Source organism: Macaca nemestrina, chromosome 7, assembly GCF_043159975.1.
Source record: "Macaca nemestrina isolate mMacNem1 chromosome 7, mMacNem.hap1, whole genome shotgun sequence".
Taxonomy (NCBI): domain Eukaryota; kingdom Metazoa; phylum Chordata; class Mammalia; order Primates; family Cercopithecidae; genus Macaca; species Macaca nemestrina.
This window is the reverse complement of record NC_092131.1, coordinates 120,356,221-120,379,064: the sequence shown is the minus strand read 5'-3', so window position 1 is coordinate 120,379,064 and position 22,844 is coordinate 120,356,221. Positions and strand designations below refer to the sequence as shown.

Genomic DNA, 22,844 nt, shown 5'->3' with positions numbered 1-22,844 from the left:
TGGAGTGACTGCAGGCGATGGAATCCAACAAATCAGAGGCAGCAAGTGTAGATGGCTCTGAAGAAAGTAAAGCATTTTGAATTGTATGGATTTCATCACTATGTGAGTTTCTTGCCAAAGAATGTTGGGAATTCCAAGACACAAACAATTTGCACAGCCACACTTGTCCTCATTTGGCAGAGCATTTGGAGAAAGCGCCCCCCAAACTGCCTCCTCTGTCTCCCAACCGAAGGCTCATGTACATGTCCTTCTCTGTCTCTCTTAGGCCGGATCTTGGACCTGAAGACTGGGACGGTCAAGAAAGAAGGGCAGCAGTCATCCATGAGGATGTGCATGGGCTCGCGGCGGTCTTTCATCTGCAGGATGAGGTCTGTTTGGGGGAGCAGCAGGCCGTCACGGTGGTTGCTCCTTTCTCTGTCACTGTTAAGAGCCTTGACCAGCTCTGCTGAAGTCACACATGCTGACTTGGGTTTACTCCAGGGACTTCGTCTTCTTGACCTCAGCATGTGGATATACAGGATCCTTGGTCTAGGAAGGATTCTCTCCGTCCTCCTACCATCCCACTTTGTCTAATTTCTTACCATTTTCTTCTCATTCCTAGATTCACACCCCCTTGTCCACTGTATCACTCTACTTCCTACCCATCTTTAAGACCCTTCTCCAATCCAACCTCTCCAAGATTCTTTAGTTCTCAACATGTTTTATATTAAGATGGCCTGATTTCATACTTATTCATATATTTCCTGTCACAATTCACACATTTAATTGGCCTCTATGATATTGTTGATTGATGTGTTAAGTGTAAATGTCTGGGTTCCATGAGTAAATTATAGTGCCCTGAGGATGGAGGCTTTGATTGAGACTTCTCTGAGCCTTCTTGACATCTAGCAGAGTATTCTACATATATTTGATTTATAAATCATAATTGAAGAAATGCAGGAATGAATGAACTTTGGAGAAATCAGGGGAATTTTGCCATGTCGTTGAAGAAGAGAGAGCTGAGATCTTGAATCCTCAAATCCAGTTCAGCACCTTTGTACCTTCAACCCTGTGCCCCTGAGGGATGGTTGGCACGAACTGCAAGGTGGGAGGTGCAGGACAGGGAATTGAGATTGTTTGGGCTGTGGAGTTCATGAGACAGTGACACGAGGTGATGCCACTCATCATTCATTTATTCAGTTATTTAACAAATTTATGTCAAGGGCCCACCTGTGCCATGTGCTCTTCAAGGTGCCGGGAGTCAGTGTTAAGTAAAGCAAACAAGGCCAGGTGTGGTGGCTCGTGCCTGTAATCCCAGCACTTTGGGAGGCTGAGGTGGGCAGATCACCTGAGGTCAGGAGTTTGAGATCATCAGCCTGGCCAACATGGTGAAACCCCATCTCTATTAAAAATACAAAAATTAGCTGGATGTGGTGGCACACACCTGTAATCCCAGCTACTCAGGAGGCTGAGGTGAGAGGATCGCTTGAACCCAGGAGGCAGAGGTTGTGGTGAGCTGAGATCGCACCACTGCATTCCAGCCTGGGTAACAGAGTGAATCTCTGTCTCAAAAAAAAAAGAGACTAAAATAATAATAATAATAATAATAATAATAATAATAATAAAGCAAACAAAATCCCTGCCTGCATAGAATTCATTTTCGTAGGGGTGATACACAGTAGACAGAAGTACCAAGTAAATATATGGAATGTCAGATGCTGGTGAGTTCTATGGAAGAAACATAAAGCAAACTTAAGTGGGAGTAGGAAATAGCAGATGTTGTTAATTTCTATGTTATATTGGGTGGGAGGGAAAGACATCACTGATAAGGTGACTTTTGAGCAGAGACCTAAAGAAAGTGAGTGAATGAAACAAAGGAATGTCTGGGCAAAGAGAAGAGCAAGTAGAGGGAATAGCAAGGGCAAAGGCCCAGAGGCAGGGATGTTCTTGGCATGTTCAAGGAACAGTGGGAACGTTCTTGTCTCATAAGCAGAGTGAATGGGGTATGGTGCCGAAGGAACGGACAGAGATGTGGTTAAGAGGTAGTGGATGTTAGGTCATGTTGACTTTACATCGCTTCAGCTTTTACTCTGCATGAGATGAGAGGTCAGTGAAGTTGATTGTGAGAGTTACATGTTCTGAATAAATTTTTTAAAACTGCTCTGGTTTTCTGTGGAGAATAAACCTGTGGATGAAGAAGAAGGGTAGAAGTAAGGAGGTTATTGTAATGATTCAGGTGAGAAATGTGATTGTGGTAGAAAGTGCTCAGATTTTGAGTGTATTTCACAGATAGAGCCAGCCTTCAGGTAGGGTGTGAGAAAAAGAGAGAAGTCAAAGGTACAGCTCAAGTTTTTGCCCACTCAATTGGAAAAATTGAGTTATCATTTTCTAAGATGGAAAAGGTTGTTGGGGGAGGTGGTTTGGGGTCGAGGGGAATTCCAGCATAAGATGCCTATCTGTAAGAACAAATTTACAAGAAAAAAACAAGCAACCCCATAAAAAGTGGGCAAAGGACATGAGCAGATGCTTTTCAGAAGAAGACATATGTAGTGGCCAACAATCATATGAAAAAATAAAGTTCAATATCACTGATTATTACAGAAATACAAATCAAAACCACAATGAGACACCATCTCACACCAGTCAGAATGGCTGTTATTAAAAAGTCAAAAAGGGCCGGGTGTGGTGGCTCATGCCGGTAATCCCAGCATTTTGGGAGGCCAAGGTGGGCAGATCACGAGGTCAAGAGATCAAGACTATTCTGGCCAACATGGTGAAACCCCGTCTCTACTAAAAATAGAAAAATTAGCTGGTTGTGGTGACACGTGCATGTAGTCCCAGCCACTCAGGAGGCTGAGGCAGGAGAATTGCTTGAACCCGGGAGGCAGAGGTTGCGGTGAGCCGAGATCACGCCACTGCACTCCAGCCTGGCAACAGAGTGAGACTCCATCTCAAAAATAAATAAAAAATAAAAATAAAAAAAGTAAAATAATAACAGATGCTGGTGAGGTTATGGAGAAATGGGAACACTTATTCAGTATTGGTGGGAGTGTAAATTAGTTCTGCCATTGTGGAAGACAGTGTGGTGATTCCTCAAAGACCTAAAAAGAGAAATACCATTTGACCCTATCCCATTACTGGGTATATACCCAAAGAGCTATAAATCATTCTATTATAAAGACACATGCATGCATATGTTTATTGCAGCACTATTCACAACAGCAAAGACATGGAATCAATCTAAATGGCCATCAGTGATAGACTGGATAAAGAAAATGTGGTACATATACACCATGGAATACTACACAGTCATAAAAAAGAAAAAGATCATGTCATTTGCATGGACGTGGATGCAGCTGGGTCTTTATTCTTAGTGAATTAACACAGGAACAAAAACAAAATACCACATGTTCTCACTTACAAGTGAGAGTTAAATGATGAGAACTCAGGGACACATGGAGGGGAACAACACACACTGGGGACTTTTGGAGGGTGGAGGGTAGGAGGAGGAAGAACATCAGGAAAAATAACTAGTGGGTACCAGGCTTAATACCTGGATGATGAAATAATCTGTACAACAAAGCCCATGACACGAGTTTACCTATGTAACAAACCCGCACTTGTACCTCTGAACTTAAAAGTAAAAAAAAAAGATGCCCATCATACAACTAGATGGAGAAGATGAGCAGACAGTTGGACATATAGCTCTGGGATCCAAGGAAGAGGTTGGGGCTGAAGATATGGACCTGGGGATTGACATCAATAAAATGGTATCTAAGGCCTCAAAACTTGAGATGCATGTGAAATCATGTGGGAGGTGAGTGTAGACAGAGGAGAAGACAGAGGACTGAGTCCTGGTGCTTTCCCTGCCCAAGGGGATTGGGGAAGAACCAGCAAAGGAGACTGAGAAGGAGCAGTGAGGCAGGTGGGAGGGGAAGAAGAGAGGGCAAAGGGAACAAGAGAGGACGAAGGAAGTTTCTAGAAGAAAGGAGTTATCAATGACCAAAGGCTACTGATGAGCCCTGAATGTGAAGACTGAGGATCCATCACTGGACGTCAGAGAGAGAATCAGCAGGAGATACGGCACGTAGGAGATACGGCACATAGCAGCACAACGGAGTCACTTACTAATGTCACCCTCATCTAATTGCGTGCTGCAGGAACTGAACTGTGATTTGCCACAGGATCTATGACTTGCCACTGGGACATCTGTTGCATACAATAGGTGCTTTAAAATAAGTGTCTATTTTCCCTAATTCAAATTAATCTTTTAAAGCAACTACACTTTTTAAGCAAAACCTGTTTATGTACAGGCTGGTTGGTCTCCCTCAGATCACCAAGGTTGCCTGTGTTGAGGGGAGACCTGCCTCTCTCACTCGCTCCATGGGCCCTCAGAGCTGGCAGAGACCTTTTGTTCTGTTTTACAAGAAATGGCCCTTCGGGGATTTGAACCTCGATGTTCTTTTCTCTGAGTCTCCTCCTCTTGAGGCTGAGCCTCTGGAATTCTTCTTGAAGGCACAGATGAAATCCTCTTCACCACCTGCCTCAGGTCACAGGATGGTACTGAAATGACAGAATGCATGCTTGTCTCCATTTAACTTAGGACTGGGTCCCTACAGACTGCCTGCCCTCCTTCAGCAGCAGGGGCAAGCTGGGCAGTGGGATCCACTTCCATTGCTGTCCACCCAGGGATGAAATGCCATCAGTTAGTGTAGTCAGTCATGGCATGTTTGTCCTGCAGTGCTTGGGTGAATAAATGCCTATCCTAGCTTAGTAGACATTCAGTAGAGCACCAGCAATACAAATCTTAATTGTACCATCTAAGCAATTCCCTTATGAATAAATTGATTGAAAGTGCCATAGTATATCATTTCTATTAGCCGATAAAGCCACTATCACTGCCCTGTCAATGAAATTCGTGCAGTCCCTTCCCTGCCCTTGTGTCCTTCCAGGGAGTGTGATATTGGTTGCTCTTTGAAGTGCCAGGTCCGTACTGCCTGTGTTTACCTGAGAGGTGGGCAGCATTGCCATCTACTGAGAACATAATATTTTCCTCCAAATAAAACAGCCTACTTTCAGCAAAGCACTGGGCACAGTCGGCCAGAAAAGGGTAGAGGGCCAAACATTGCTGGGGCAGCAATGACATGGGATGAGCCTCCTGTGAAGTCCACACTAGTGCTCGCAGCTGTCTAAGGTCTCAGAGTATAATTAGACTCTTATCTCTGCTGTATTGAAATTAAGATATTCAGGATATCACTTGTGATGTAGTTGGGAAATGGAAATGCCCATAAAAAATGGATATACCAAGCAGCAATCAGAGCCTGGCCATGGTGCAGGCTTTGGGTGTTCAGCACCTGAGATGCTGAGAGGGTCATTGAAAAGGGAGGCAGAAAAGGTTGTCCCAGAGTGTGCAGTGTGATGCTACCATCCCCTGCCTCACAGATAGGGGCCCACAGAAAGACCGAATTCTCTACCTGTTTATCTCTCATCCCCACGTTCTCCTCAGCCATGAGCAGACTTCCAGCTGTCTGGTTGTCCCTAGAGCCAGAACAGTGTATGGGAGGAGAGAGTTTCCACAGCTGTGATGCTAAAGCCTAAGAAAATGCTACTGTTCATTAACTGGCAACATCTGTTTTGAGTTGATGTCTCTGTTCAGGCCTGAAGGGACATTATTGCTGTCATCACCCTCTTCCCTTCTTTCCTAAAAGCCATGGAGTTCCACTGAAATGATCTGCAGGACTGAGCATGGCCAGGTTTCTTCTAGAGTCTTTCTGTAGGTCTCTAGCTTCTGGACTGGGCCTAATTTCAGTGTGTGTTGTAAAGTGGGTCACACTCTCCTTTTTTCAGTGGCATGAAAAAAAACATTCAAAGGCATACAAGTCTGCTTCTGCACTGTTGAAGAAAATTGGCTATAGACCTCACCTGAATAAATGTGTAAGCGTGAATTGCTCATCTGCTTGACAGCAGCACCATATACTGAATAAACTTGCCTGGGTCTTTGCTCGTTCTAATACATTTGTCACATCTCAGGTGTGGAAATGCTCCTTTGGACCACCTTCCTCTAAACAGAATAACCACCATGAGGAAAAGGTTCAGGTCAGTATCTCTTCTGATGTGTGTTATGGGACTGTTCTGGTTGATAGTCTAAACACCCTAAGCTAAGCAGTCTAGATTAAAGAAGGGTCTTAGTGTGGTGAGGACTGAGAGAACCAGACATCAGGGTGGCAGTGGCAGAGATGAGAGAAAACAGGGAGTTGGGTGGAATTTAGTTTTGATTTTCAGACCATGTGGGAGGAAGGAACAGAGGATGGTGGGGAGTCAAGATTCAAAACCACAAAGGCAGACAAAGAAACCCAGTAGCTTAGATGCCAGAGGAGTCATCAACATCCTTGCCTCACCCTCATATGATGAAAACAATTTCACAAATGTTCTTTTTTAGGAATGGTCTTGGCCCTGTGAAAGAAGGAGAAGCCCAATATGCTGTGGTCCACTGCACAGGATACATCAAGGCCTGGCCACCAGCAGGTAAGGAGACCTGCATATAAATTCCAAGGGAACTGGGTGCTGCTCATACCTGATCATGGTGCTGTGTTAGAAAACTATTCTTATAGGAATAGGTGGGAAAATATCCTTATTTTTCTTTGTAGTTAGAACACAATGATCTTTGTAATTGGAAAACATCCTGTTACTTGAAACAAAGGTTTCTATAAAGAGCTAATTGTACAGCTGGGCGCAGTGGCTCATGCCTGTAATCCCAGCACTTTGGGAGGCTGAGGCGGGCGGATCATGGAATCAGGAGATTGAGACCACCCTGGCTAACACGGTGAAACCCTGTGTCTACTAAAAATACAAAAAATTAGCCAGGCATGGTGGCACATGCCTGTGGTCCCAGCTACTTGGGAGGCTGAGGCAGGAGAATCACTTGAACCCAGGAGGCGGAAGTTGCAGTGAGCCAAGATTTCACCACTGCGTTCCAGCCTGGGCAACACAGCAAGACTCCATCTCAAAAAATAAATAAATAAATAAATAAAAAATAAGAGCTAATTGTACAAAGGTGATTGGAGTTTTAGCAACTCACTTCTAGGTTCTGTCACCCAGAGCATTCTATAAAGTCAGAGTGGCAATTTGAAATGATGAGTGTATCTTAATCATTACAATAAAAGCCACAGTGAGATACATCGCATTCTCACTAAGATGGTTAAAAGACAAGTAACAACAAATGTTGGTGAGGATATGGAGCAACTGGAATCCTCATACATTGCTGGTGGGAATGTAAAATAGTATAGCCACTTGGGAAAACAGTCTGGCAGTTCCTGAAAATACTAAAAACAGAGTTACCATATAATTCAGCAATTTTCACTCCTAAATATACAACCAAGAGAATTGAAAATGTTCATAGCAACATTATTCATAATGTCCAAAAAATGGAAACAACTCAAATGTACACCAAGTGATGAATAGATAAATAAAATGTGGTATATTCTTGTAATAGAGTATTATTCAGGAATAAAAAGCAATGAAGTATTGATACATGCTATATTATGGACAAACCTTAAAAATATCATGCTAAGTGAACAGAGTCAGACACAAAAGCCCACGTCATATGATTTCATTTATGTAAAATGTCCAGAATAGGCAAATTCGTGAAGACAGAAAGTAGGTTTGTGGTTTCTTGGTACTGCAGGGAAGAATGAGGAATGACTGCTAATGGATACAATGTTCTTTTAGGGGTGACAGAGGTGTTCTAAAATTACATAGTGGTAATAGTTGCACTGCTATGTAACTATATTAAAAACCACTGATGTGAACTATATATCAATAAATTTGTTCTTAAACAAAAAAATATATACAATGTTAAATAATTTTTGTTCACTTTATGGCCCAGAATGTAGTATGTATATCTCATTGTTTCATGTCAGCTTGAGAACAATGTGTATTCTGCTGTTGTTGGATAAAGTATTCTTTTTTTTTTTTTTTTTTTTTTTGAGATGGAGTTTCGCTCTTGTTACCCAGGCTGGAGAGCAATGGCATGATCTGGGCTCACTGCAACCTCTGCCTCCCAGGTTCAAGCAATACTCCTGCCTCAGCCTCCTGAGTAGCTGGGATTACAGGCATGTGCCACCATGCCTGACTAATTTTTTGTATTTTTAGTAGAGATGGAGTTTCACCATGTTGGCCAGGCTGGTCTTGAACTCCTGACCTCAGGTGATCCACTTGCATTGGCCTCCCAAAGTGCTGGGATGACAGGTATGAGCCACCACATTCAGCCAGATGAAGTATTCTTTAACGTCAATTTGATCAAGATGATTGATAGTGCTGTTGAGGGCAACTGTGTTTGTATTGACTTTTTTGCCTGCTCAATGTAGAATTACTGAAGGAGGAATGTTGAAATCTCCAATTATAACAGTGGATTTTCCTATTTCTCCTTGTAGGTCTTTTTTTGCCTCACATATTTTGATGCTCTGTTGTTTGGTGCACATATGTTAGGGATTGTTATATTTTCAAAGAAAATTGTTCCTTTTTATCCCTGATAATTTTCCTTGCTCTGAATTCTGCTTTGTATGAAATTAATAGAGTTTCTCCAACTTTCTTTTAATTACTGTTAGCATGGTATATCTTTCTCTATCCTTTTGCTTACAACTTAGCTGTGTTTTTATATTTAAAGTTGGTTTCTTGTAAACAACATATAGCTGGATCTGGTTTTTTAATCCACTCTCATAATCTTTTAATTGATACATTTAGACCAGTTACATTTACCATGATTATTGATATAATTTGATTGATAACTACCATGTTTTCTATTCATTTCTCTCATTCTTTATTTGCCTCCTATTTTTTTGCCTTTTTTAGTTTCTTTAAAAATATTTTTATTCTTTGCCCTAAGTTTGCAACATACATTTACAATTATTATATACAATTACAAATATATATATATATATCCATGTTCAAAAAATATTATGCCCCTTCATGTATAGGGCAGGCACCTTATAATAAAATCTTCCTTCTTCTGTCTTTTCATTTCTTATACAATTGTTCTCATTTGTGTCACTTATTTGTATGCTATCATCACCCAATACATTGTTACTGTTATTACTTTGAACAAACAGGTATCTATTAGATCAATTTTAAGTAACAAAAATAAAATGTTTTATTTTATCTTTATTTATTCCTTCTCTGATGCTCTTCTTCCAAGGAACTTATTTTAATATTTCTTACAGGGCCACTCTACTGGTGATGAAGTCTGTTTTTGATTTTTTGTAGAAAATCTTTATTTCTCCTTCACATTTGAAGGATTGAAATTATGAGATATAGAAATATAGGTTGGCAGCTACTTTCTTTCAGTGCTTTAAATATTTCACTTCATTCTCTTCTTGTTAACATGGTTTCTGAAGAGAAGTCCACGTAATTCTTATCCTTGTTCTTCTATAGGTAGTGTGGGATTATTTTTTCTAGCTTCTTTTAAGAGTGTCTCTTTATGTTTGGTCTCCTTCAGTTTGAATGTAATGTGCCTAAATATAGAGGGGTTTGTTTGTTTGTTTGTAATACTGCTTGGTATTCTCTGAGGCTCCTGGATCTGTGGTTTGATGTCTCTCATTAACTTTAGACATTTTTCAGACATCATTTTAAAAAATATTTCTTCTGCTCCATCTTCTCCTTCTCCTTTTGTACTCCAATTACACAAATATTATATCTTTTGAAATTATACCACAATTTTTGAGTGTTCTGTTCTTTTTTTTTATTATTCTTTTTTTATCTTTGCATTTCAGTTTGGAAAGTTTCAAATTGATATATTTTCAAGTTCACTGATACTTTCCTTGGCTGTGTTCAGCCTACTGATGAGTCTATCAAAACTTTCCTTGACTGTGTTCAGTTTACTGATGAGTCTATCAAAGACCTTCTTCATTTCTGTCACAGTGTTTTTTAATTTGAGCATTTCTTTTTTATTCTTTCTTAAGCGTTTCCATCTCTCTGCTTTACATTATACATCTGTACTTGCATATTGTTTACATTTTCCATGAAAGTTTATAAGTTATTAATCATAATTATTTTAAACATCTGGTAGTTTCAAAATCCGTTTCACACCTGAGTCTGGTTGCAGTGCTCACTTTGTCTCTTCAAACTATGATTTTTTTCTAGCTTATTAGTATGCCATGTAATTCTTTGTGGAAATCCAGACATGATATATCAGGTAATAGGAACTGAGGTAACTAGGCCTTTGGTGTGGGGTTTTATATTAATATTCCTAGGAGTTGGACTGTGTTTAATGTTTTAAATATTGTAGCTATAGCTTCCAGAGGCTATAAATTCCTTGTTTTTCTCCCCTACTATCTTTGGTTTTCCAAAGAGCTTTTTCTTTTTCTGTTCCTTTTTTTTTGAGATGGAGTCTTGCTCTGTCGCCAGGCTGAGTGCAGTGGCGCAATCTCAGCTCACTGCAACCTCCGCCTCCCAGGTTCAAGCAATTCTCCTGTCTCAGCCTCCTGAGTAGCTGGGACTGCAGGTGTGCACCACCATGGCCAGCTAATTTTTGTGTTTTTAGTGAAGATGGAGTTTCACCATATTGGCCATGGTGGTCTCCATCTTCTGACTTGGTGATCTTCCTGCCTTGGCCTCCCAAAATGCTGGGATTACAGGCAGGAGCCCTGGCTCCTGGCTCAAATAGCTTTTCCTTAAATAGTCTTAAATAGAGTATGCCTTGCATTGAGCCCTGCTGATGTGGGATGAGGAGCAGGGGGAGAGAAATTGTTCTATAATCTTTTGATTAAACCTCATGGGCCTGTGTCCTGGGGCTGTGACCTTCACAAGTGTTTCTTATCTCCCCCTCACCTTAGGCCATATGGGAAGGATAGAGTTGGGCTGGAATTGAGTAAGTCCCCTTTTCTGTAGGTGACATAAGGTTCTGGTAAAGTCTTTTCTCTTGGAGAGTAGGTCTTTGTTATGGAGAATGCTCGGACATATTTCAAAATGGTTACTTTGTATCTCCCGCTACCAGAGATAGGGGGTGGGGATTTTTCTTGGTTTTTCATTGTGAGAACCTGGTGGGTTCCCGGAGGTAAAACCCATGAAAGTGTGGGGGCCAATTTGTGTACATTTTAAAACACATTAATAATACGTTCATATAGTAAAGTTAAAAATATTGTTTCATTCATTCATTCAACATGTATTTGTTGACCACCTACAATGTATGTGCGAGGCATTGTTCCAGGCACTGTAGATATTGTAGTGTATGTAAATCAGTGAAAATGATCAAGGCAAGTCTCAATCATTTTAGGAGATTTATTTGCCGAAGTTGAGGAAATGTGCCTGGGAGATAGGTATATGCCTTTCTCCAAAGATGATTTTGAGGGCTTCAATATTTAAAGGGAAAAGAGTGGATCTTGGGGGAAGAGGAATAAATTTTTTAAAAGGTGCAGATAGATAAGAGAAAAACACTTGCATCCTTTTGAGTCTTTGATCAGCTTTTCACTGAACATACAATTTATATGTGAGGGGGCGGTAAATAGTCACTTATGCCTTCATCTGGCTCAATGAATCTGCATGTTCACATAAGATAACATCAACAGTAGAGCAGAGGAAGCAATCAGATATGCATTTGTCTCAGGTGAGCAGAAGGATGTCTTTGAGCTCTGTCCTTTGTCTCACATCTGTGAAGATAAGCTATCAATTTTCATTGCCAGGGTGAAATTCACCAGGACTATTTTAGGGTAAAGATTTGGAGCCCACAAGGAATTTCCTTATGGGCAAATTGTGGGGAGGTATGTAGCTTTTTTTTTTTTTTGAGATGGAGTCTCGCTCTCTCGCCCAGGCTGGAGTGCAGTGGTGTGATCTCTGTTCACTGCAAGCTCTACCTCCCTGGTTCATGCCATTCTTCTGCCTCAGCCTCCTGAGTAACTGGGACTACAGGTGCCCGCCACCACGCCCGGCTAATTTTTTGTATTTTTTTTCTTTTTTACTAGAGATGGGGTTTCACCGTGTTAGCCAAGATGGTCTTGACCTCCTGACCTTGTGATCTGCCTGTCTCAGCCTCCCAAAGTAGCCTCCCAAAGTGCTGGGATTTTAGGCGTGAGCCACCACGCCCGGCTACTTTTTTTTTTTTTTTAATATTTGTACCTATCTTATTTAGGAATCAAATGCGAGGCAGGTTTGCATGACCCAGTTCCCAGTTTGACTTTTCCCTTTGGATTAGTGAGTTAGGGGTCCCGAGATTTATTTTCCTTTCACATGTGCAAAATAGACACAGTTCTGTACTCTGAAGATAAAAATGGGCAATAAACAAGATGACTAATCAAATATACAGAATATTAGATAGTTCACGCTGAAGATGTAGACTCAAGAGTCATCAGTGTACACACGGTTATTAAAGTCGTAAACCTCTGCTTACCTCTGGGGAGAAAGGAAGCAGAATGGTATCAGGAAGCCCTCCAATTACACTGGATATTTTTTATTTCTCTAATATAAAGATAACATGAAGTAAATGTGGCAGAATGTTAACATGTTTTAAATCTGTATATTGAAGAAGGTAGTTAAGCAAGACAAGTAAATTACAGAGATTTGCTGTACAATATAATACCTATGGTTAACAATAAGATACTGTGCACCTAGACATTTAAGAAAGTAGATCTCATGCTGTGTTCTTACCACAAAAATAAATAAATAAATACCAACAAACGTACGAAAGGAAACTTTTGGAGGTCATGGGTATGTTTACTACCTTGATTGTGGAGATGATAACGTGAGTGTATACATATGTCCAAACGTACCAAATTGGATTTGTTAATTATGTACAGTTTTTCATATACTGATCATATTTCTGTAAAGCTAGGGAAAAAAATCTGTGTTTGTATATATGGATGTTTGTTATATTTTCTATTTTTGCCTATGTTTAACCCTTTTCCCATTTGCCCTGAGAATACTTGCCTATAGCGCTTGTGGCTACAGCATTCACCCCAAGATAACCTTGCCACAAAGTATCTTGCTTTTATTATTGTCACATCGCTCTAGTATATTGGCTTTGGAAACAAAAGACATCATTCTAGTTATAGCAGTCTGTGTTTAGTAATGATATTTCCATTTACAAAATACAGTAATTCTCAATTGCTGAAAATACAAATCCTAGAAAATGTAGCATTCCTAGGCATGTTGGTAACATTGTTCTTGAACAGTTGTTGGCCGAAGATTCATTTGATGAATCTGATTTTACTGAGATAGACAATTCTGATGATTCAGATGATTCTGATGTTAATTCTGTTTAGAAATAACTCAAAGAACAGATTGTATATTTTATTTTCACATTGAAATTAGTCAGATTTTCTTCAGACTCAAAGAGCATGTTTATGTAAAATTAAATGAGTGCTGGCAGCGGGTTACACTTTTTTTTTCCTAAACAGGAGAAGAGTTAAAGCATAACAAATTAAAAATCATACTATAAAAAATTGTGGTACACAAAATATCCTGGCAACAAAATCCCAACAAATTTACTGGTAAAAATGTATCAACTATATATTTTTATAATATAAAAGCAAATACCAATAGTGTATTTCATGACTACACAAATAAATCATGATATTGAATAAATTTGCATCAATTTATAAAAGGTACATAAGGAAAAAGCAGCTATAGCAATAATAATTGTTATAAATCAAGCTACAAAATGTAAATATTTATTAAATTCCTATACATGGGTCAGTGCAGTCTCTGTAAATAAATATTTTAATACACAGGAACACAAAGCATACAGCAAAATATACATTTGAAGAAATGCCAATGCCATCTTCGTGCTTGGAGTAAATAAAATGTTTTATAGAATGTTGGTAATTGGCAAGCAAATGAAAAAATTATGAATTCTAAGATAAACTAGCTTAAACTTAATATGTATCATTGCCTCTTTTGGGCAATGGGTTATGTTAATAATGGATTCTGGTAGTGACAAATTGAATCTCTACTATTAGGAGAATGATCCAAGTCCTATCTCTGACCAGCTCATAGACCTGTCACATACATCCTTTGCTTCTTACCATGCTCTGTCAATAGAGAGTGAAGCCTTGCTGTCTTCTAGGGGACTATACCTCTGACCTTGTATGTGAGGCCTTCCATGAACAACGTGGATGATTTGAAAACAAAATAATTTTAGATACTGTTTAAAAAGTAAAAAGAATGAATTTTCTATATTCACAAATATAGTAAGCACCTTAATGCAGTTCTTAAATGTAAATAATAATAATAATAATAAATACCGAATGCTTACTATGTGTCAGATGTAATTATAAATGTTTTAGCTACATTAACTCATTTAATCATCACAACAGCTGCATGGAATGGATGCTATTATTTTTATGTGATAAACAAGCAAACTGAGGCACAGAGATATAACCTGCCTAAACTCATACAGCTAGTGCATACATAATGGACCAGAATGTGGACCCAGCTAGCTTGATTCTTAAGTTTGTGCCCTTAATCAGCGTATACATACATACGTATACATATAGAGTCATGCATCGCTTAATAATGAGAATACATCCTGAGAAACATGTCATTAGGCAATTTAGTCATTGTGTGAACATCATAGCATGTACTTACACAGACGTAGATGGTATAGCCTACAACACACCTAGGCTATGTGGGATAGCCTATTGCTCCTAGGCTACAAATCTGTACAGCATGTTACTGTACTGAATATTTTAGCAGTTGTAACACAATGGTGAGTATTTGTGTATCTAAACATAGAAAAGGTGTAATAAAAATATGGTATTGTTGACCCAGCCATCCCATTACTGGGTATATACCCAAAGGATTATAAATCATGCTGCTGTAAAGACACATGCACATGTATGTTTATTGCGGCACTATTCACAATAGCACAGACTTGGAATCAACCCAAATGTTCATCAGTGACAGACTGGATTAAGAAAATGTGGCACATATACACCATGGAATACTATGCAGCCATAAAAAACGATGAGTTTGTTTCCTTTGTAGGGACATGGATGCAGCTGGAAACCATCATTCTTAGCAAACTATCACAAGAACAGAAAACCAAACACCGCATGTTCTCACTTATAGGTGGGAACTGAACAATGAGATCACTTGGACTTGGGAAGGGGAACATCACACACCGGGGCCTATCATGGGGAGGGGGGAGGGGGGAGGGATTGCATTGGGAGTTATACCTGATGTAAATGATGAGTTGATGGGTGCTGACGAGTTGATGGGTGCAGCACAGCAACATGGCACAAGTATACATATGTAACAAACCTGCACGTTATGCACACGTACCCTAGAACTTAAAGTATAATAATAATAAAAAAAAAATATGGTATTGTAATCTTATGGGACCACTGTCATATATGCAATCTGTCGTTAACCAAAACAACTGCATGACTGCATGACTACATATACATGCACGTATATATATATATATGTTTGACGTTTACATAGATATGTGTGTATATATATACACATACATTAAAAAATTTTTTCTACTTAGACCCTAATGCACAGAAATGTCAGGATATTGTTTGCCAAAGGCCTCCAGCTGGACTCAAGGGTGGCGATCCTAAGCAGCAATACCTTCCCAGTGTTCAGAGCCTGGACCTCGGCTTTGTAGATCCAGAAAGTCTTGACAATGTTCTAGAATTTCTGAGAGCCAGGGAGTGTGAAAGAGTTTTCATAAGTGAATGTTTTAGCCAGGTGCGATTCAGTAATGTCATGGGGCTCCTTGTCCCTGGCATGGATGCTCATGTCCAATGTCTTGTGAACCCATCAGTTTTGAGTACTTGAGAAACCACATTTGTATTAGAAGTTTGTTTGCTGAGAAGAAATTAAGAGTAAAGGGATGTGGACCACTGAGAGGGAGATTTCCGAGAGTGGTCCAGTTCACTGAGCATGTGTGCTGGCCCCATGGGTGGCAGCTGTTGAGCCAGGCTCACAGGGGTACAAACGCAGACCCATCCTTCAGGGATTGCACAGATTGGTGGGGAGATCAGTGCACGCACAGGTGACTACAGGGAGTGTGGGCAGGGCAGTCAGCCTTGCGGGGGACAGAGGAAGGGTCCCTAACTTGCCTGGGGTTAGGACAGGGTTCCTAGAGGAAGCCCATAATACTGCAGGATTGGTACTGACAAATTCTGCCCCATTCCAAGGTGACCATCTCATTCTTCCTAATGCTTTCTTCACTTGAGTTAATCATTCTAATTATACCAGGCACATTTCTCTTCCTGCTTCTAGTCTCAAAGTGATCTTCTTACCACTTTATTTGAGCTCCAGGCCCCTGATATCACATGGTAAATGCCTTGATCATGGACTCACTTTTAGTGTCCTTATGGAGTGTGAGAAAGGAGGCTGAGGCCCAAGGTGCAGACAGGTGACTGCATCCAGAGAGGCTGCAAAGAGGATTCAGGATAAGCTTTTCTGAAGTTGCATGAAGGTCTGTGACTGTGAGTGTGAGTGCACAGGGTAATAGAGCAGTGGGACTACTATGCATTAAGTCTTCAACGATGGCCCTTGAAACTTTGCTGCATGAGAAATGATGGAAGGAGCCAGGGGTGTTTATCTTGGAGAAAGTGAGACATGATTTCTGTCTTCAAGTATTTGAGGGGGTGTCATATGAAGGAGGAATTAATCTCACTTAGGATAGTTCCAGAAGGCACAATTTGGATGAAACAGGGAAAGTTACCAGAAGGCAGAGTTTAACTTAATAGAGAGAAATGAGCAAAGGCAATGAACAGCGTGCTAAAAAATGTGTACATAGAGACACTAAACATATGGAAAAAGTTAGCCTCACTATTAATCAGAACTGCAAATTAAAACAATTTGTTACCATCTCCTCTTACTTATCGAAAGGCAAAAAGTAGAAAAGACAAAATACACAATGTTGGTAAAGTTAAAAAAAATGGACACTTTTAGGTACTGCCGGTGAGAAAATAAGTTAGTACAAACCTTTTGTAGAATAACCTGGCAGTATGTATTAAATATCTTAAAATGTGCACCTCTTGAGATACAGAAATTATGCCTTTAGGGACTTATTTCAAGGAATTAATCAGAGATATGTGCATGTGTGTTCAAGCATTAATAGTAATTGTGAAAACCTCAAATTAATTACATTTCAGTGATAAAGAATTGGTTAGAAATAGCATGGGACATCTACACGATAAAATACCGGACAATAATTAAACAGGCATCATTTTAGAGGATATTTAAGAACAAAGTGCTGGCGGGCACAGTGGCTGACGTCTGTAATCCTAGCACTTTCGGAGGCCGAGGCGGGCAGATCACGAGGTCAGGAGATTGAGACCATCCTGGCTAATATGGTGAAACGCTGTCTCTACTAAAAATACAAAAATTAGCCAGGTGTGATGGTGGGCACCTGTAGTCCCAGCTACTCGGGAGGCTGAGGCAGGAGAATGGCGTGAACCTGGGAGGCAGAGCTTGCAGTGAGCAGAGCAGAAATTGCGCCACTGCACTCCAGCCTGGGCGACAGAGTGAGACTCTGCCTCAAAAAAAAAAAAAAAAAGTGCTAAGAAGTATTAAAAAGAGTAACAGGCTATAAAACATGCACTTCATGATCCCAATTTTATTTTTAAATTATAAATGAATCCAGTATATCTATATATAGATATAGATATATATTGAAAAGTTATACAGAGAATATTAATCACTGTTATCTCTGTATAGTAGATTGTTGGCTATTTTTTCTTTTCTATTCATTTCTGTGTTTTCCAAATTTTTATATGACTTTAATAATCAAAGAATATGTCATTTTTGCAAAATCAATCTAAATTTTCTGAAGAGGCATTCCAAACAATTGAATTGAGTGGTCTGCACTGAATTTAGAAGTTATGTGTTTTTGTTTGTTTTTATATTTAGTTGGTCATGTTTCTGTCAAGACAGAGGTTCTGGAAAACAACACCATCTCCATACATGATGATAATAGCGTGCCTACAGGATATCTAGCTATGCCACCTTGTTCTGTGGCTGTTAATACTCTGTTTCTTGATTGTAACTACATTCTTAGCACATATAACGCTATTTTGTGTTTACTGTTTAGATGCCTCCAGAGCAAGAGGCATGCTTTGTTCATTATCTCATTCTAGTGCATAGCTCAGACCTAACAGATAGTATGTATTTCATGAAGACTGGTTGGATGGATGGACAAAAGGAAGGAAAGAAGGGGAAGATGGAAGGAGGGAGGGAGGGGGTTAAAAGGGAAGTTTTTGCCTGGACAAAGAAATCACTCACTTTGAGGGATGGGTATGTGAAAGAATTTCTTACCAGGATTTCCAAACAAGTTTATAGAATCTGCTTTCCCAGAAATCTTTTAAGATGGTAGAGACAATCATCTAGCTTAAAGGAGCTAGCTGAAATGAGGTCGTGGCACTGTAACCCTATTATAAGGTCGTGGAATTACAGCATTGAAGCAGCAATTCACTCAATGACTGGATGATGCCTTGTAAGTGTTCATGGCGAATGCTTCCCTTGCTTGCTCATGAGTTCAAGTTCCCTAATTACCAACATTAACTTGGTTAGGAAGTATGAAGATTCTTGAGCAGCAAAGCTGCTAAAAATATCTAAAGGCAACTTTGAAAAATGTGTAAAGGTGGGCAGCAGTGGTAGACTTTGTGGAGTGAACAAGGGTTATTTGACAAACCACTTGCAACATATCTGCTTACACCTAAGAGGGTTAGTTGTACACTCGTTGTTCTTTCTCCTCCCTGCCAACTCCCTGTTAAATGTAAATCCCACACTCTATTCTCATACATTCCAGAGGCCATTTCTGTTACACAGTGGCCTTCTCAATTAGCCTCTCCAGGTTTTATACTGAATAGGTTTCATTTAAAATATTTGGGATACGACTAAAAGAAAAGGAAGAGTTCTAAAGACAATCAGCTCCCTTGTCTAATGCTTCAATTGTTCATTCTGTCACAAATCACTCATGATGGACTGCGTTTTCCATTTTGTGGGGTGCATTCAGAGTCCAAAGGACACTTTGAAAACCTGAAGATGTGAATTGCCTCTACCTTATTGTTATCAACCAGCACCTTGAATTTCATGGACTGACATTAAGCTATGAGTCAAAAGTCTTCTGTATGACAAAAACTTCCTTTCTAGTAACCATCATCCGATCTGCCTGGGTCATCACCTAACAAACCATGGAAAAGGCCAGGTTAACTGGCAGTGTGTCTGCACAGCAGAGCCAAGGTCTGACTCAGGAGACAGGGAGCTTGACCCAGAGCAGGTGACTTCCAACCAGGACCATCTGGGGCAGGAAGAGGTTCGGGTGTTGGCTCCTTTGTGTGCTTTCTTAGTGGTGAAATGATGCCTATCCTCACTTTGCTGCTAGACTTTCAGTAAGCCTTGGCCACAGCATGCCAGAGGCCTGAGGTTATTTTGGGGTTTTGGCTAGAATCTGCTATGGTCAGGCTGGTGCTGTCACTTCATCAGACAGCTCAGTTTTGCCATGAGCTCATCTACAAGAACCTCGCACTTCTTGCAGTTTGCTTGTTGATCATTGTGTTTGTTTTCCCTTCACTTGAAAATTTCCAAAAAGTGCTTGTCTGTATTGAGGCCACCAACTCACAAGGCAATGGCTGGACCCCTGCTTTCTGCAGCCCCCAGCCATCCCATCCTGCCCATGTGGCATGAGTACATCAGGTCTCTGCCTACTGCTCAGGACCTCACCAGGCATCAAAACCATGATGACCTTAGCTGATGAGATGGAGAATGATGATTGGCAAAGTCTTTTGGCCTCTTTGTTCTCAGGCAGGGCAAAGCCACTCTTACATTTTGTTCCATAAATACTTTCTGAGCTCTTGCCACAGACCAGGCACTTTGCTAGGTCGTGGGGATCTTAAGGTGAGTCTGACACAGTTCCTGTTCTTAAGGAGCCCACCTCCAGTGGAGGAGACAGGTAGGCCAGCAGGTCATTGCAAAGTCACAGGTCAAGGGTCAAACCGAGACACGTGTAGGGGAAACATGCATGTAGGAGAGAAATTAATTGCAAGCACCAAGACTGGCTTCTCCTTACTACACACTGTGGCCAAGCCCTACTGAAAGCTTAGCAGGCAAAGAGAGAGTAACATTTGAACTGAAACATAAACACAAAGGAAATGTGGGAATTGGCTGGTTGAAAAAATGCATTACAGGCATGGGAAATAGTGTGGACAAGGACAACGGAGGTGTAATGATGATTCCAGTTTTAATTTGCAAATGATCACTATGTGCCTGGCTCAATGAAAAATCATTTCCTTGCATCGTACTATTTTAATTTTCACAACAACCCTAATGTGGTACAGTCACTATTATCATCTCCATTCTACAGATGAGCTACCTGAGGATTGTAATAGTGAAGCAATCAGCCCAGTTTGCACAGCTGGTAACTGGTAAGGTTGGGTTGCAAAACTAGGCTTTTTGATGCCCCTACCATAATATTCTGCTTTCTCAGAGTGGGAGAGAGACACTATGTTGAGAACCACATGTAATTCACTATGGCTGCTAGGGGAGATGGTTGGACAGGGAGATAGCATCAGATCTTGGGGAGGGGGCCTTGTGTACTAAGCCTGGGGGTTTGTACTCTTCCCTACATTCCTGGGAGTTTGTACCCTTTCCTACACTGAAGGTTTTAAATGATTTTTCTGGAAGTTGGATTGAAGGGAGAGGAGGGATAGGAACAGGCCTGAAAGCAAAGGGACCACAAGGAGGAGTACTTATGCCATAACCCACGGAGAAGCTGCAAGGCCAAACTAGGGCAGCAGCCGTGCAGATGGGGAGGGGTGTGGAGAGTTTATGAGAGCTGGGAGATGTGTGATGACTGGGATGAAGTAGGCCACAGGCGGGGGTGGCAAGGACCACAGCTGGCGGGTGGGGACGCTGGGATCCAAACCCAGGGAAGCTGATTCCAGAGTCTGAATGCTTAAGCATTACCCTTGCTGCCTACTTCACTCTGCCAATAGAGCTGAAAGTCATCTGAGGCTTTGCATCCAGAATTTACATTTTAGATATTTGATCATCTATCTATCTATCTATCTATCTATCTTTCTTTCTATGTATGTATGTATGTATGTATGTATGTATGTATGTATGTATCTATCTATCTATCTATCTATCTATCTATCTATCTATCTATCTATCTATCATCTATATCTATCTATCTGTCCATCCATCCATCATCTATCTACCTATTTGTCATCTATTGACATCTGTCTATCCATCTAACTATCTATCTATCCATCTAACTATCTATCTACTATAGTTTGGTTTGTTTGTGTACCCCCCCACCCCACAACCTCATGCTGAAATTGGATCCTCAGTGTTGGAAGTGGTGTCTAGTGGGAGGTGTTTGGGTCATGGGAGTGGACCTCTCATGAATATGTGGATACCCTCCCTGGTGGTGGGGGAATCTGTGAGTTCTCACTCTTGTTAGATCCCAGGAGAGCTGGTTGTTAAAAAGCCTGGTGTCTTCCCACTCTCTCGCTATGTGATCTCTGCACATGCTGGCTCCCCTTCACCTTCCACCAGAGTAGAAGCACCCTGAGACCTTCACCAGGAGCAGGTGCTTTTTATACATGCTGCAGAACTCTGAGCCAAATCAAACCTCTTTTCTTTATAAATTACCCAGCCTCCATTACTCCTTTATAGCAAAACAAAACAGGCTAAGACACAAATCTCTTTCAAGAAACAAATCTCTTTCAAGAAACAGGTTTGCCATTTGCAACAAATTCCCTGGCCACGTTACCTACAGGTAGTCTGACACCAAGTTGGTTTCACTGGTTTCATTGCTTACCCCTCGTTTTATCTACACCATGCCCCCTCCATTGTTTTATTCCATTTTATTTGTGCCAGGATGATTTTTAAAATAATTTCTTACAAGACAGGTGAGCAGGTGTTTCATTTCATGACTTCTTGCAAGGTTGAGAAGTTCTTCCTGTTGCTCTTGAATTCTTGGTCATAGGGTTTCTTCTTGGTCCCTCCACCCGTTCTTGCCATTGTTAGCCTGCCCTGGTTGCCATTGCTGATTTATATTTCTCCCTATTTCAGACTTAAGTCATTTCTCTTGTAAATTTTGGAGGGATGGGTAGTTACTCAAGTGGTATCACTTCACCCTATTGCGCTGAAAGCACCTGGTATACTTCAAAGCTTTGCATTGTATAGTGGGGGATCTGCTTCTTTAGGGTCACTAGCAGAAACCCTGAAATGCAAAGTACCTACAGATCAGCATTAGCTTTGCAGAGAAGTCTGAGACCAGCTTTTATTATTTTTTTTCTAGGTAGCCTGTTTTTCTTTTTTTTCCATTATGACATTTCTAGGTTGTTTTTTCCTTTTCCTTAGAATTCAGAATTTTCACTCAAGTAAATGTAGTATAGGTCAGTTTTCCTTCATTTTCATTGTTGCCAGATGGGCTGTTTTGGTTTGCAGATACAAGTCTTTCTTCACGATAGGAGAATTTATCTGCAGTTTTTCAGAGTTGCTGCTGCTTCTGAGTTGCTCTTTTCATTTTAGGATGTTCCATATTGATTTCTCGAATCTGCCTTCCCTGCCACTTAGATTTTCACTCATCGTATTAGTGTCTTTATCCTTTGCTCCAAAATCTTGGAGAATTTCTCAATCCAAATCTTCTATTCATGATTGCTGTTTAATTTTCTTAAAAATTTGACAAGTACACATTTCATCTGAATTCTGTCTTTGCTGAGTTAAAATTGTGCGTTTCTCATAAATATTATGTCCTCTTACATCACACTGAGTAGTTGAATTTAGGCTTTTTCCTCTTGTCTTAAGAAAGTCTTCTTTTCTAGTGGAAACATTGGCTCTAATTCCTTAACTCAGCACCTTCTTTTTTATAGGCTTGTGATTTTTTTTTTTTTCCATGTGGCTCAACT

The 22,844-nt window shown here is 40.4% G+C and overlaps 1 protein-coding gene across 8 annotated transcripts in view; it reads left to right on the top strand.

The window, feature by feature from the left end:
• The window catches only part of LOC105493104 (aryl hydrocarbon receptor nuclear translocator 2), a 201,482-nt gene that overhangs the window by 106,749 nt on the left and 71,889 nt on the right, over window positions 1–22,844 (top strand). For all 8 annotated transcript variants that reach the window (XM_011760538.2, XM_071100814.1, XM_011760542.2 and 5 more), the window contains 3 exons: window positions 266–368; window positions 6,010–6,075; window positions 6,419–6,504. In XM_011760538.2, coding sequence (XP_011758840.1) covers window positions 266–368; window positions 6,010–6,075; window positions 6,419–6,504 — 255 coding nt within the window. The remainder of the gene's footprint in view (window positions 1–265; window positions 369–6,009; window positions 6,076–6,418; window positions 6,505–22,844) is intronic.